The sequence below is a fragment of the Eufriesea mexicana genome, unplaced genomic scaffold (genome assembly GCF_001483705.2).
Source record: "Eufriesea mexicana isolate 0111107269 unplaced genomic scaffold, ASM148370v2 scaffold294, whole genome shotgun sequence".
In the NCBI taxonomy this organism is placed as follows: domain Eukaryota; kingdom Metazoa; phylum Arthropoda; class Insecta; order Hymenoptera; family Apidae; genus Eufriesea; species Eufriesea mexicana.
Window position 1 is genome coordinate 341,299 of NW_016908489.1, and position 14,632 is coordinate 355,930.

General features: G+C 30.8%; 2 protein-coding genes across 2 annotated transcripts in view; both read left to right on the top strand.

The window, feature by feature from the left end:
* yip2 (yippee interacting protein 2) overlaps window positions 1–2,447 on the top strand; it is a 3,441-nt gene extending 994 nt beyond the window's left edge. The window contains exons 2-8 of the mRNA XM_017911875.1: window positions 63–229; window positions 891–1,022; window positions 1,124–1,388; window positions 1,481–1,656; window positions 1,735–1,935; window positions 2,000–2,154; window positions 2,229–2,447. Of these exons, the coding sequence (XP_017767364.1) occupies window positions 63–229; window positions 891–1,022; window positions 1,124–1,388; window positions 1,481–1,656; window positions 1,735–1,935; window positions 2,000–2,154; window positions 2,229–2,313 (1,181 nt within the window). The 3' untranslated portion in view covers window positions 2,314–2,447. The remainder of the gene's footprint in view (window positions 1–62; window positions 230–890; window positions 1,023–1,123; window positions 1,389–1,480; window positions 1,657–1,734; window positions 1,936–1,999; window positions 2,155–2,228) is intronic.
* Window positions 2,448–3,973: 1,526 nt separating this feature from the next.
* Window positions 3,974–8,874, top strand: su(r) (dihydropyrimidine dehydrogenase su(r)). The gene is made up of 16 exons (XM_017911828.1): window positions 3,974–4,048; window positions 4,123–4,212; window positions 4,855–5,301; window positions 5,375–5,683; window positions 5,770–6,093; window positions 6,173–6,383; window positions 6,455–6,639; window positions 6,726–6,941; window positions 6,999–7,163; window positions 7,245–7,397; window positions 7,465–7,585; window positions 7,662–7,924; window positions 8,007–8,183; window positions 8,255–8,479; window positions 8,565–8,722; window positions 8,802–8,874. Exons 2-16 carry the CDS (start codon window positions 4,168–4,170, stop codon window positions 8,872–8,874), a joined length of 3,072 nt encoding a protein of 1,023 aa, XP_017767317.1. The 5' UTR covers window positions 3,974–4,048; window positions 4,123–4,167.
* Window positions 8,875–14,632: the final 5,758 nt, after the last annotated feature.

Sequence of the window (14,632 nt, forward strand, 5' to 3'; positions counted from 1 at the left end):
ATATTTTATTATAAAATATTTTATTGTAAAAATATTATATTATAATATTTTTTATGTTATAGGAATATTTATTGTAGCTGCTAAGCGTACCCCATTTGGTACAATGGGTGGTTCATTTATTAATAAAAGTGCAACTGATTTATCAGTTATTGCTACAAAATCTGCTTTGCAGTCTGCACAGTTAAATCCTGAAAAAATAGATAGTGTTATTTTTGGCCATGTATTATCTGTATGTATTTAAGTAGTATTAATATACAGAGTGGTCCACACAATTTGCACACCTTGAATAATTTCTAAAGTATTCATTGTATGAAAAATTTTTTATATAAAAGTTGCATGTTTCGAGGGGCATGTTATGTAGTACATATACCTTTTTTTTTGTAGGTGGTGGAATTTTAGAGATTTTAAGGTCATGTTATTTTAAATGGAATGCTATTTCTTTAGTATCAGAATATGAAAGAAAGAGTGTTAAAATTCTACAATAACTTTGAGTCTGTAATTTAGTATTATGCTTTCTAAGTTTTTGAGAAACGGAGCTAAATTACTCTAACTATTAAGTTTAGGGCTAACAAAGGTTTGTATTTTTTGTTCAAAATTTTATACTCTTTCATATTCTAATACAAAAGATATAGTATTCCATTTAAAATAACAAAGGTGATCTTAAAATCTTTGACATTCCTCTACCTACAAATAAAATAATTGCATTATTTAATAATGCAATATTGCATTACCTCGAAACATGCAACTTGTATATAACAAATTTTTTCGTGTAATGAATACTTTAGAAGTTACTCAGGGTGTGTAAGTTGTGTAGATCACTCTGTATATCAATCAATTTTTCTAATGAAATATTTCTTATTTTTATTATATTTATAATTATTATTTATAAGATAGCATCTTCTGATGGAGCTCTCTTAGCTCGCCATACTGCCTTGAAATCTGGTATACCTTTAGAGAAACCTGCATTTTCAGTAAACAGATTATGTGGTTCTGGATTTCAATCAATTGTTAGTGGTGCACAGGTATATGTATATTTATGCGCAATGGTATTATAAAATTGGAATAAAATTTATATCTCATAATTATTGTACAAATATATGATATAATTAACTATTATTTTCAGAGTATTTTAACAGGGGAATCTAACATAGTTCTAACAGGAGGAGCAGAAAATATGAGTCAAACTCCTTTTGTTGTAAGAAATATTCGCTTTGGCACAGTTTTAGGGCAGAAGCATGAATTTGAGGATTCTTTATGGCTTGGATTACTTGATACTTTTTGTAATTTACCTATGGGTCTAACTGCAGAAAAGCTTGGATCTCAATATGGTTTAAAGAGACAAGAAGTAGATGAATTTGCTCTAAGAAGTCAACAATTATGGAAGGCTGGTAAGTACTTTTACAATTGTACTTCATATTAATTACTTAAATTATTACCAAAAATTAATAGAAATATTAAGATTAACCTTCAATTGTTTTAGCCAATGATGCTGGTTATTTTAAGGAGGAAGTTACACCTGTTACAGTAACTGTGAAAAAACAAGATGTTATTGTTAATGTAGATGAACATCCACGGCCTCAAACAACTCTTCAGAATTTAGCTAAATTACCTTCTATTTTTAAAAAAGAAGGTTTAGTTACTGCAGGATCTGCATCTGTATGTTAAATCTTATTAAAATTAACTGTAGATATTTTAAATATATACTTTTATGAATGTGTAATTTAACTTGCATAGGGTATTTGTGATGGCGCAGGTGTTATTATCTTAGCTAGTGAAGAAGCTGTTAAGGCAGAAGGTCTTACACCACTGGCACGTTTACTAGGGTATAGTGTTGTAGGTGTAGAACCTAGTATTATGGGAATTGGTCCAGCTCCAGCTATCAGGCAACTTCTCAAAGTTACAAATAAAAATCTGAATAATATTGATCTTGTCGAGGTGAAAATTTTATTTAAAGATAAATATATAAATTAAATATTTAATTATTTTTACATTTTATTAGATTAATGAAGCATTTGGAGCTCAAACATTAGCATGTGCTAAAGATTTGAATTTAGATATTGATAAATTAAATGTGAATGGTGGAGCTATTGCTGTTGGACATCCACTGGCTGCATCTGGTAGTAGAATTACAGCACACTTAATATATGAATTACGGTATGTTAATATTAAAACAGAAGAGAATATTAACACTTAAGATGATTTAATAATAATAATATATCACTGTACAGGAGACGAAACAGTGGAAAACTAGGAATTGGTTCTGCCTGCATTGGTGGAGGTCAAGGCATAGCTGTGATGGTAGAAGCTCTTTAACTGTATTATCAAAAGTTCAATGATTACAAACCATAATATAAGATAGGTATTGCATATCAAATGCCAAGCTAAGGTATATACTATAAAATATGCATTTATATTTTTATTTTTGATATAGACTATACAAAGTAAAGACAATGAAAAATTATTGAAAAATTTGTATTTTTATATTAATATAAATCTAGTTGATTTCCATGCCAACAATATATGAAAATTTGATATATCACACAACACATACACAGTAATGTACCAAATAATTCAGATAGAATATAATCTTTCATCTGTAAATCTAATGAATACAAAATATTATTATATATATCAAATAAAATTGTAATTAATAAACAAGATTTATCTGCGTTAAATGGAATGCTATTAAACAAACAATAATATAATTTATTAAAAGCTTAAGCAATATTAGAATATGTTTTGGATACATACAAAATATATTTTGGATCTGTTTTTAGAAATTGTAAATATTTAATACTTTTTATGTAAATTTGAAGAATAAACGTTAATATTGTTGTATTTAATTGAGAAATTTACCCATAGAACGGTAAGAACGGTATACTGCTCCATAAAATGAACAATACCGCCAAAATAGTTAAATAAGCAATAAATGAAAAATTCCTTGCCAGATATAATACGTTGTAATGCATTCATATTTATTGTTATTGCGATTAAATATTTATTTAGAATTATAAAAAAAATATATCATATCAGATTGTAATAGGTATATCAAAATTTATAATAGGTTTTGGTTAAATTTTAAGGAAAAACTAAGATGAAATTGCCGAAAATAATAACTCTTCAACGATTTCTACATTTATTAATTCGGCCACCACTGATAATTTACGTCAACCTTCGGCCGATCGTCGGCTATATAAAGGCCGCGCGATGGACAATTGAATCATTTGTTGGTTTGATTTTGGTCGAGTAACATCTAAATTGTTTGGCATCGGAGATAGGCATGGGATGGTCGGTCATTGGCTAGACCAGAAGTTAGTGGATAGCCATTGTTCACTCCACTCGCCCCTACTCACCTTAAATAATTTAATAATAATTTATTAATTATTTAATCGAGAAAAATTAATTTGTTTAAAATTTATCCTTGGTTTGTTTTTATCTCGTCGTTGGGTTGTTTGTTCCATTTGTTTGACTCTTGTTTCTATTTGTTCCATTTTCATTCAGTTTCTTTTTTTTAGTTAATTTTCTTTCAAGTCTAATCTATTTCCTTTACAGGTTTATCTAGATTTCCTATTTTAAATTTTGTTCAAAAGACATCGTTGGGCATCGCGTGAGTACGGAAATGTGTGCGGGGTATATTTAGTTAGTTAGTTACTTCAAAGATTCCTCTTTGAAAAATGATGATAAGCTAAGAGCTACACACGAATGGAAAAAATTCAATATAGATATCAGTAGCAATTTTTTTTTTATTAATATCTCGGAAACTAGGGTCGCCAATTTTTTCAAAGGAAATGGTTGTCCGAAATAACGCCCTTTAGAACATATTTCAATCTTATCAGGATCGGTAAGGAAGTAGTAGTTTACGGATTTTATCAATAATTCTCGCAAATTCCTTCATGCGACAAATGTAATATGATCACCAGGGGTCTACTTATTTGTTAATTCGTCCCTGCTTAGTGAATATCGTCGTATAAAAGTAGATGTGCGTAATCAGCACTTTATTACACTTTGCCTCTTCTCTTCGAACGCTTTGAATTATTTTCTCAATCAGGTATGATATTCTAAAACATATATTGTCACAATATTAATATTAATATTTACATGAAATTTATGTATTATCTACAGTAACTGCAAGGCTATTATTTATATTTGCAATTACGCTACGAAAAAATGGCATCAGTTACGATACTTAGTAAAGATGTGCCTGATATCGAAGTGAGTATTTTTAATGACCAGTGGCACATTGAATTTGTTTACAATGTGCTCTGATAATTATGTAAATTAGAGTACATATTACCGACTTTTTTAATGTCTTTCATATGCTATGGAAAATAATATTTTGAACAACTACGTAATATCTCTGCTAGACCTTGGTTTTATCGTTAATCGTTTTTAAAAGAGTGTTTATCAGATACTTGTAAATTAAACATAGCTATCTGTAACAGTGTATGCGCCAATCTATAGATAGGGCTAGTTTTGATCTAGATTTCTTCACCGAATCGGTCAATTCCTTTCGTAAACTATTATCTAAATATGTCCAATTTATACTGTCACTTCTTCATTCGTATTTGATATCTAACGTTTTTTATATGTAATATCCTCCGTATAGAACTGGTTAAATCTACAAATGTACACTAATGGGGCTGCCCGTTAATTATATATATAAATATGTATATAAATATATATAAATAAATATATGATTACCGCTTATTTATTGTTTATACACATGTAAATAGGAATAAAAAATAAATTCGTAAGGATTATGAAAATAAGATCATTAAAATCGGTAAAATATGCTCTAATCTAGACAATTACCCATATTTGAATGTAGTTAATTAATTAAATTACATTTTCTAGAATCTTCTAGCTTTAAATCCAAAAATAAAACCATTTGTAAGTCTTGTTCCTTCAGCGTATACCAAGGAGAATAAGAAGAAATGGAAAAGAAACATTAACGAAAATTGTAATGTTAGATGTTCATCCCTAGCGAAAAATTTTGATGACATTAAGCGCACTACGTTAGGTGAACGCGGTGCATTAAGAGAAGCTGCACGTTGTTTAAAATGTGTAGATGCCCCATGTCAAAAATCATGTCCAACGCAACTAGACATTAAAAGCTTTATTACTTCTATTTCAAATAAAAATTATTACGGGGCAGCAAAGGCAATTCTATCCGATAACCCTCTCGGTCTTACTTGCGGAATGGTTTGTCCTACAAGTGATCTTTGTGTGGGTGGGTGTAACTTACATGCAACTGAAGAAGGACCCATCAATATCGGTGGTCTTCAACAATTTGCTACCGATGTAAGAAAACAGTTGTTCTTTGATAATGTTCAGTACATTAAACATGATTTCGTATACAATTATTATCTTTTAGGTGTTTAAAAAAATGAATATACCTCAAATTAGAATTCCTGAACAAAGTGTTCCATATGCCGACACTAAAATAGCTTTGCTCGGTTGCGGTCCAGCCTCTTTGTCTTGTGCAACATTTCTTGCACGATTGGGTTATGATAACATTACAATTTTTGAAAAGCAAAATTACATTGGTGGTTTAAGTTCGTCAGAGATCCCGCAATACCGATTACCATATGATACTGTCGACTTTGAGATAAATCTCGTCAAAGATTTAGGAGTAAAAATCGAACTCGGTAGAGCATTATCCGAGAATGACTTAACAATACAGGTCTTTATGTGTAATTCTATGATTGTAGTTAGTTAAAATTAGGTACTGATTTTGGAAACTGGATTCTATATATTAACAGCTTTTAGGGTCTTCAAAATTCCGGGTATAAGGCAATCTTTTTAGGAATTGGTCTTCCTGAAGCAAAAACTATTCCGATTTTCTCAGATATTACACAAAAGATGGGTTTTTATACATCGAAGAGCTTTTTGCCAAAAGTAGCGATTGGCAGTAAACCAGGAATGTGTGCATGTAAAAATAAGGAATTGCCGGCTCTTTATGGAAACGTTATTGTCATTGGAGCTGGAGATACAGCTTTCGATTGTGCAACTTCTGCCTTAAGATGTGGTGCAAAGAAAGTTTTTGTGGTTTTTAGAAAAGGATTTACTAATATTCGAGCTGTGCCCGAAGAAGTAATTGTCATTGTACGATGTAAATTATTGATTCTTTTCTGGTATCATTCTATAATTTATGTGTTTTTTGTACGTTTAGCTAGATTTAGCGAGAGAAGAAAAATGCGAATTCATACCTTTCCAATCACCGAAGCAAGTGATAATTCGAAATGGAAAGATAATTGCAATGGAATTTTGTCGGACCGAGGAAAACGAGAATGGTGAATGGGTAGAGGATGAGGAACAAATTTATAGATTAAAAGCAGATTTTGTTATATCTGCTTTCGGATCAGGACTAGAAGATCCGAAAGGTAACGATAAAAGTAACATTAAAATCTCGTATTTTCACAAAAGAAATATTAAAAAGATTTACATTTTTAAGTAACGCGAGCTATGGTACCTATTAAAATGAATAAATGGAACTTACCGGAAGTAAATGCAGAAACTATGAGTTGCTCTGTACCTGGAGTTTTTTGCGGTGGGGACCTTGCCGGTGTTGCTCATACTACGGTTGAATCTGTAAACGATGGAAAAACTGCTGCCTGGTATATTCATAAATTTATTCAGGTTATATTTTCAAAAATTCAAGCAAACAATTATTCATAAGAAAAGAAGGTACGAAAATATTTTAATTTTTATTTATTACTAAATAGAATTCTTATAATTTGGAAGTACCTGAGGTTCCTATATTACCCAAATTTTACACTCCAATCGATAACGTTGACTTATCTATTGAGATGTGTGGCCTAAAATTCGAAAATCCTTTTGGTCTTGCTTCTGCAACACCTACTACGTCCAGTACCATGATTAGGCGAGCGTTTGAAGCTGGATGGGCTTTTGCTGTTACAAAGACATTTTCTTTAGATAAAGTAATTCATTGTGTCAATATTTTTTAGGGAGACTATTTTAATAAAACAATATTTCAGGATCTTATCACAAATGTGTCACCACGAATAATCAAGGGTACAACTTCTCGATATCATTACGGTCCAGAACAAAGCAGCTTTTTGAATATCGAACTGATATCTGAAAAGTCAGAAGCATATTGGTGTACTAGCATTACAGAGTTGAAAAAAGATTTCCCGACCAAGGTTTGAAAACAACAGTTACGTTAATTCGTATAAAGTATATAATTATTTTTAATGTTAATAAAAGTTTGAATTTAATTTTAGATTATTATAGCTAGTATTATGTGTTCGTACAACAGAGAAGATTGGACGGAACTTGCACAAAAAGCTGAAACAGCCGGTGCTGACGCTTTAGAATTAAATTTATCTTGTCCTCATGGAATGGGAGAATCTGGAATGGGTTTAGCTTGTGGACAGGTATACTTGTATAGTTTTAAATAATTTACTAATATTTTATTATTAATCACATACATTTACGTATTAGGATCCTAAATTAGTAAGAAATATTTCGAGATGGCTTCGGGAAGCTGTAAAGATACCATTTTTCGTAAAATTAACGCCAAATATTACTGACATTGTCTCAATAGCTAAAGCAGCTTACGAAGGTAATGCAAATTTTCACACATAAAGAACCAGGATATTTCAGTACTAAATGTTTGAATGAATAATTGTTTTTAATAGGTCATGCTGATGGAGTATCTGCTATCAATACGGTACAAAGTTTAATGGGATTGCATGCGGATGCAACGCCATGGCCAGCTGTTGGAATTAAGAAGGGTACAACTTATGGGGGAATGTCAGGAAATGCAACCAGGCCTCAAGCTTTAAAGGCTATTTCTTCTATTGCGAAAGCTTTTCCTGGATTTCCTATACTCGGAATCGGCGGTATTGATTCGGCTGATGTTGCTCTTCAATTTTTACATTGTGGCGCGTCAGTCCTACAGGTAAACTAATTGTGAATACTATTTTTATACAAATTTGTTATATAAAATATCGCTCATTGAACTATTTTTTAATTATGGATAGGTATGTAGTGCTATACAAAATCAAGATTTTACCCTAATTGACGATTACGTAACTGGTTTGAAAGCCTTATTGTATTTGAAATCTTTGAAACAAGTGAAAGATTGGGATGGACAAAGTCCACCGACATTTAAACATCAAAAAGGAAAACCAATTGTCTTACAACATGCTCTTGGCAAGGTAAATATAATCTTAATGGCAATTAATCGGTTGAATAATATATGCTATATTATAATTCTTTCATGTTTCAGAATGTACCATACTTTGGAGAATATCAAATACTTCGGGAACAAAAAATAGCAGAAATTAAAGTTAACTCAAATCCACTCGATAAACCTATCGAAATAACGAGACCTATTTCGAAACCTGTTGCACCCATTCCAACTATAAAAGATGTTGTTGGAAAAGCTCTAAATTATATTGGTACGTTCAAGGATTTGAATAACAAGGAACAAGTGATAGCATTAATAGATGATGTAAGATTTTTAATTATTTTTTAGTCATTCTAATTTCCATTAATTTTTATTATTACATGTTAACAATAAGTTATTTATATGTTAGGATATGTGTATAAATTGCGGAAAGTGTTACATGGTTTGTGCCGATTCGGGTTATCAAGCAATCAAATTTGATCCAGAAACACACATTCCACTAGTAACAGATGATTGTACAGGTTGTACTCTTTGTCTGTCAGTGTGTCCTATTATTGACTGTATCAGGTAAGTTGTTTGTTTATTAAAGTAAAACTATATTTTAATAAATTATTAAATATTTATAACTGTATAACTTATTTTTCAGTATGGTACCTAAAACAATACCTCACGTTATTAAAAGAGGTGTCCCGCCGAAAGAAAATAATGAAAACAACTAATGATGATATTGAGTCAGAATTATGAGCAAAAGAAACTCCTATGGCATGTAAAAATTTTATACAATTATGTATGGAAGGTTATTATCATGACACTATATTTCATAGAATTATCCAAGGATTCATAACACACGGTGGTGATCCCACAGGTACAGGGAAGGTAGTAAAATATATGGAGAACCATTTAAAGTGAGACTATATTTACAAATAAAATGAATTCCATTTTTATTCAAAAATAATTATTGGATATATGTGTTTTAGGACAAATTTCATACAAGATTACGTTTTTGTCGACAAGATTTAATTGCTATGGATAATGCTGGAAAAGATGACAATGGTTCCCAATTCTTCTTTACTCTTAGTTCTACACCAGATTTGCAGAATAAACATACAATCTTTGGTAAAGTTACTGGAGAAACTGTATATAACATGCTTAAACTTGAAGAAGTACTTGTAGATGAGGTAAATTTAATGTTTACAAGGAAATATATCAAGAATTGATATAAATATAATATTTCCTCTTTTTAGTAAAATGATAGACCACTTTATCCTCCAAAATTACTAAGAACTATAATATTGAACAATTCATTTTCTAATATTATACCAAGAATAATAGTACTGGAAAGTGAAGAAGTAAAGGACAGTTCAAAAACTAAAACAGCAGTAATAAAATAAAAATCATATATGTTTGCAGAATATAGCCCTGATAGTGTTATTCTTTGCAATGAAAAAGTTTGTTACCGACATTTCAATCTTTTATCATTTGGTGAAGCAGAAGAAGATGAAGAAGAATCTGTGATATTAATCAAAAAGTTTAGTAGTAAGGGAAAATCAGCTCATGATCATTTAATTGATCCCAAATTAAGTTCACAACCAGCTATTGAACCACCTGGACTTGTAAATAAAAAAAGGAAAGAAGACCGTAGTAGAGATTGAGATAGTAACGACGAAGTAAAAACTCAAGAAGAATTAGAAGTTATAAAGAAACAGAAAGAGTTAGTTTATTGTTTACATTATAACTATGTTATAGAAAATAGGAATTTTTATTGGCTGTCTTATATTTATATCCTTAGAGCAATGAAGGAAGTTATAAGGAAAGAGAAAGAGTTAGTTTATTGTTTACATTGTAACTATGTTATAGGAAGTAGGAGTTTTTATTGACTGTCTTATATTTATATTTTCAGAGCAATGAAGGAAGTCATAAAGAAAGAGAAAGAGTTAGTTTATTGTTTACATTATAACTATGTTATAGAAAGTTGGAGTTTTTAATGACTGTCTTATATTTATATTTTCAGAGCAATGAAGGAAAGGATAAAAAATAAAATGTAAGTTACAGAAAAAGAACCGAAGAATTATATCGTTTACAATTATTGTGTATATCTGAAGCTTTCAAAGTGAATAAAAAGTACCTATGCATATAACCATCGTAGTTTCATTTTCTTTTTACCAAGAATAAAATCACTCACCTTCATCTGTGACATGTTCGTCGTACTGTTAAGAGAATAAAGAGAAGGTAGGAAGACGAAAGATTTAATTGCTATGGATAATGCTGGAAAAGATGACAATGGTTCCCAATTCTTCTTTACTCTTAGTTCTACACCAGATTTGCAGAATAAACATACAATCTTTGGTAAAGTTACTGGAGAAACTGTATATAACATGCTTAAACTTGAAGAAGTACTTGTAGATGAGGTAAATTTAATGTTTACAAGGAAATATATCAAGAATTGATATAAATATAATATTTCCTCTTTTTAGTAAAATGATAGACCACTTTATCCTCCAAAATTACTAAGAACTATAATATTGAACAATTCATTTTCTAATATTATACCAAGAATAATAGTACTGGAAAGTGAAGAAGTAAAGGACAGTTCAAAAACTAAAACAGCAGTAATAAAGTAAAAATCATATATGTTTGCAGAATATAGCCCTGATAGTGTTATTCTTTGCAATGAAAAAGTTTGTTACCGACATTTCAATCTTTTATCATTTGGTGAAGCAGAAGAAGATGAAGAAGAATCTGTGATATTAATCAAAAAGTTTAGTAGTAAGGGAAAATCAGCTCATGATCATTTAATTGATCCTAAATTAAGTTCACAACCAGCTATTGAACCACCTGGACTTGTAAATAAAAAAAGGAAGGAAGACCGTAGTAGAGATTGAGATAGTAACGACGAAGTAAAAACTCAAAAAGAATTAGAAGTTATAAAGAAACAGAAAGAGTTAGTTTATTGTTTACATTATAACTATGTTATAGAAAATAGGAATTTTTATTGGCTGTCTTATATTTATATCCTTAGAGCAATGAAGGAAAGGATAAAAAATAAAATGCAAGAATAAAAAGTACTTAAGCATATAACCATTGTAATTTCATTTTTTATTTACCAAGAATAAAATCACTCATCTTCATTTGTGACTTCATGTTCGTTTAAAATTAATTCATCAACTTTTACAATTGCATCGTAAAGACACAACTTTAGCGAGCTTTCTAATATAATTGTGGATATGAATTCATTGTTATTTAAATCATTATTGGTGTTTATTGCATAGAGTGTTTGAACTATTGCCGAAGATACTAATGGTGTATCTTTCCATTAGTACAATGGAATAATTAATAATTCAAGTTCATGAATTAATTATAGAAATTTGGAATTTTTGGTACCAGAAATATATTTACATTTGCTTCATTGATATTAATAAATATAAGAAACATCGTTTGATATTCTACATCGATGCTTAGTTACATAGCTATTTCAAAGATGCAACATTTTCCCGCTACAAAAGTACATAGCATATCCGGCTGCAACCAACTTCCAGTTGTCGGCAAGCGAGCATACCGGTGACAAATGGTGGAATATGCTCACGCGTCAAAGTGAAACATTAAATCTCAATATGTTTCGTGAAGTAGTGATATCGCAGATTGACGTTATAATTATTTTACGAAGTTCAAGATGTGAACATGTGAACTGTGAACATTTCTTCGGTGATAATATACTACATGTGAAAAAAGGGATGTTGCATAGTTCAAATCATATAACGACACATGTGGAAAATGAGGTGGTGTGAGTGCGGGATCCTATAACACTATCGCATTGTCCGTTACAATCTGCTATAGAAGATCCTAGATTTCTACTACCCATTGGAATATTTGATCAACATTACTAAATAGGCAGCTTTTTAATAGTTTTTTTTTCAATTTTTCTTCGTTCTTGACGTTCAATTGCAACATAGTTATGTATTATCGCTATTACATTGTAATTTTTGATTGTGGATTAAGATATTTCATTACATCTGCATAGAATATATTGTTCTCCAACCAGTAGGGCGATTATTTTACGATTGAAGGTGCATATATGGAACAAAGTAACGGAAAAGCAAGTGCCTGTGAAATCGATCTACACAGTATACTTTTTTCGCCTATATTTCTGAAATTAGGCTTTTCGGTTAGATTTTTTCGATATAACAGCGAAGAGTAATTTTTTCATCAATTGCATATTTTTTTTGCATTTCGAGTGAGCGTTTTCGAAAAATAGTGCCAAAAATGTCAGTGGCAGTCAGATCTTGCTGCCCAGTTTACTTTTTACTTTCTATCTTCAAAATTAGGCCTTTGACTCCGGTTTTTTTCATTTATCAGCGTAGAGTGAATTCTTCCTTAACGGGATTGGATATTTTCTTTTGGTTTCGTGCGTGTGTTTTCGGAAAATAGTGCCAAATGTGTCAGTGGCTGAGAAATCGTACTGCGCAATTGACTTTTCTCGCTTCTTTCTTCGAAATTAGGCTTTTCGATTAAGTTTCTTCTATATAACAGCGTAGAGGAGAATTTTCTGTAACGGTATTGGATATTTTTTTTTGGTTTCGTGCATGCGTTTTTCTGAAATAGTGCCGAATGTGTCAGTGGCTGTGAAATCGTGCTGCGCAATTGACTTCTCCCGCTTCTTTCTTCGAAATTAGGCTTTTCGCTTATGTTACTTCTATATAACAGCGTAGAGGAGAATTTTTTGTAACGGTATTGGATATTTTTTTTTGGTTTCGTGCGTGCGTTTTTCTGAAATAGTGCGGAATGTGTCAGTGACTGTGAAATCGTGCTGCGCAATTGACTTTTCTCGCTTCTTTCTTCGAAATTAGGCTTTTCGCTTATGTTACTTCTATATAACAGCGTAGAGGAAAATTTTCTGTAACTAGATTGGACGCTTTTTTTTAGTTTCGTTCGTGCGTTTTCCTGAAATAGTGCCGAATGTGTTAGTGGCTATAAAATCGTGCTGCGCAATTAACTGTTTCGCTTCTTTCTTGGATTTTAGTCTTTTCGATTACGTTTGTTTGGTATAACAGCGTGGAGCTTATTCAGGACCATATTCTGTAAAAATAAACGACCATGTGTAACAGTAGAAAAGTATTGGACTCATGGAATATCATCAACTTAGTGTCATGATATGCCAAGAATTAAATTTAAAAGCGAAAAAAAGTTGAAGCTGCAATACATATAATTAAGTTATATGTCTATTGAATTGTAGGTCTGCTATCCATATAGCATACAGGATAGAAATCTTTGTTGGTCAAATAAAGATTCAAAAAATGGGGGTGGTTTAGGCAGCCAAAAAGGAATGAAATGAATTTGGGTGATGGTCTGTTGTAACAACTAGAAGTATAGAGAATACAGTGGGATTGAAAGGTATGTTGTTCTCCTGATCTAAATAAATATTTATATCTGTGGTGAAATTCAATGATCATCGCTAATGTGTTAAGTTTCAGAATGATGAAGCTAACGTGTATAAAGAAAAGAGAGAGGTTTGAATGAAAGCACTGAGAGGAAGAAACACATATTACGTCGAATCAAGAAACAGGAAGGGACAGCATATGTTTCAACAGAGAAGGATGTGTGGCATGGACATGCAAACATAAGGATCATTAAAGAGATGGAATATGGACACTTGGTAATGGTTGTAAAAGTTAAAGATAAATGGAATATAGAGTGTAAATGTTGCATTAAGGCAGAAATGTGTCGAAATATCTATTAGAACTTGGAAACTATAAAAGCAGAAAAAAGTGGGGCTGTGGCACATGGAATTGGTTGGGCTAATAAAGCCAGCATTAAAAGGAGGTAAAAGGTACGTCTTACCTGCTGATCATTATTCGAGAACCATTTGGTCGATTGATTTGTAAATAACTAAAGATTTAATATGAAATATTATTGACGAAGGATTTTTTTTATTATAGGAGACTTACTAACATGTATAATATTTATATGCAAGAACCAGCCGCTAAGGGTAAAGTAATAAGTATTAGTTAATAATATTTCAATGAATTGTATATTTGTTTTTAAAAATTTAACCGATATACAATATTCACTTTCTAAATTTCTATATTAATATATTTAATAATTTCTAATCCGAATTAGAATAATAAATATTAAATTTTAATAAATTTGATTTTAAAAGTATTTTACATTGATGAAGCTAATATATTTGTCATAACTAGGTTACAATGAAAACAACTGTTGGTGATATTGAGTTAGAATTATGGGCAAAAGAAACTCCAAAGACATGTAGAAAGATGTAGAAATTTCATAGAATTATGTGTGGAAGGTTATTACCATGACCTTATATTTCATACACAAGTTGGTGATCCCACAGATACAGGAGAAGGTGGTAAAATGTATGGAGAACCATTTAAGGTGAGACTATATTTAAAAATAAAAGGAATTCCTTTTTTACTCAAAAATAATTATTGGATCTATGTGCTTTAGGACGAATTTCGTACA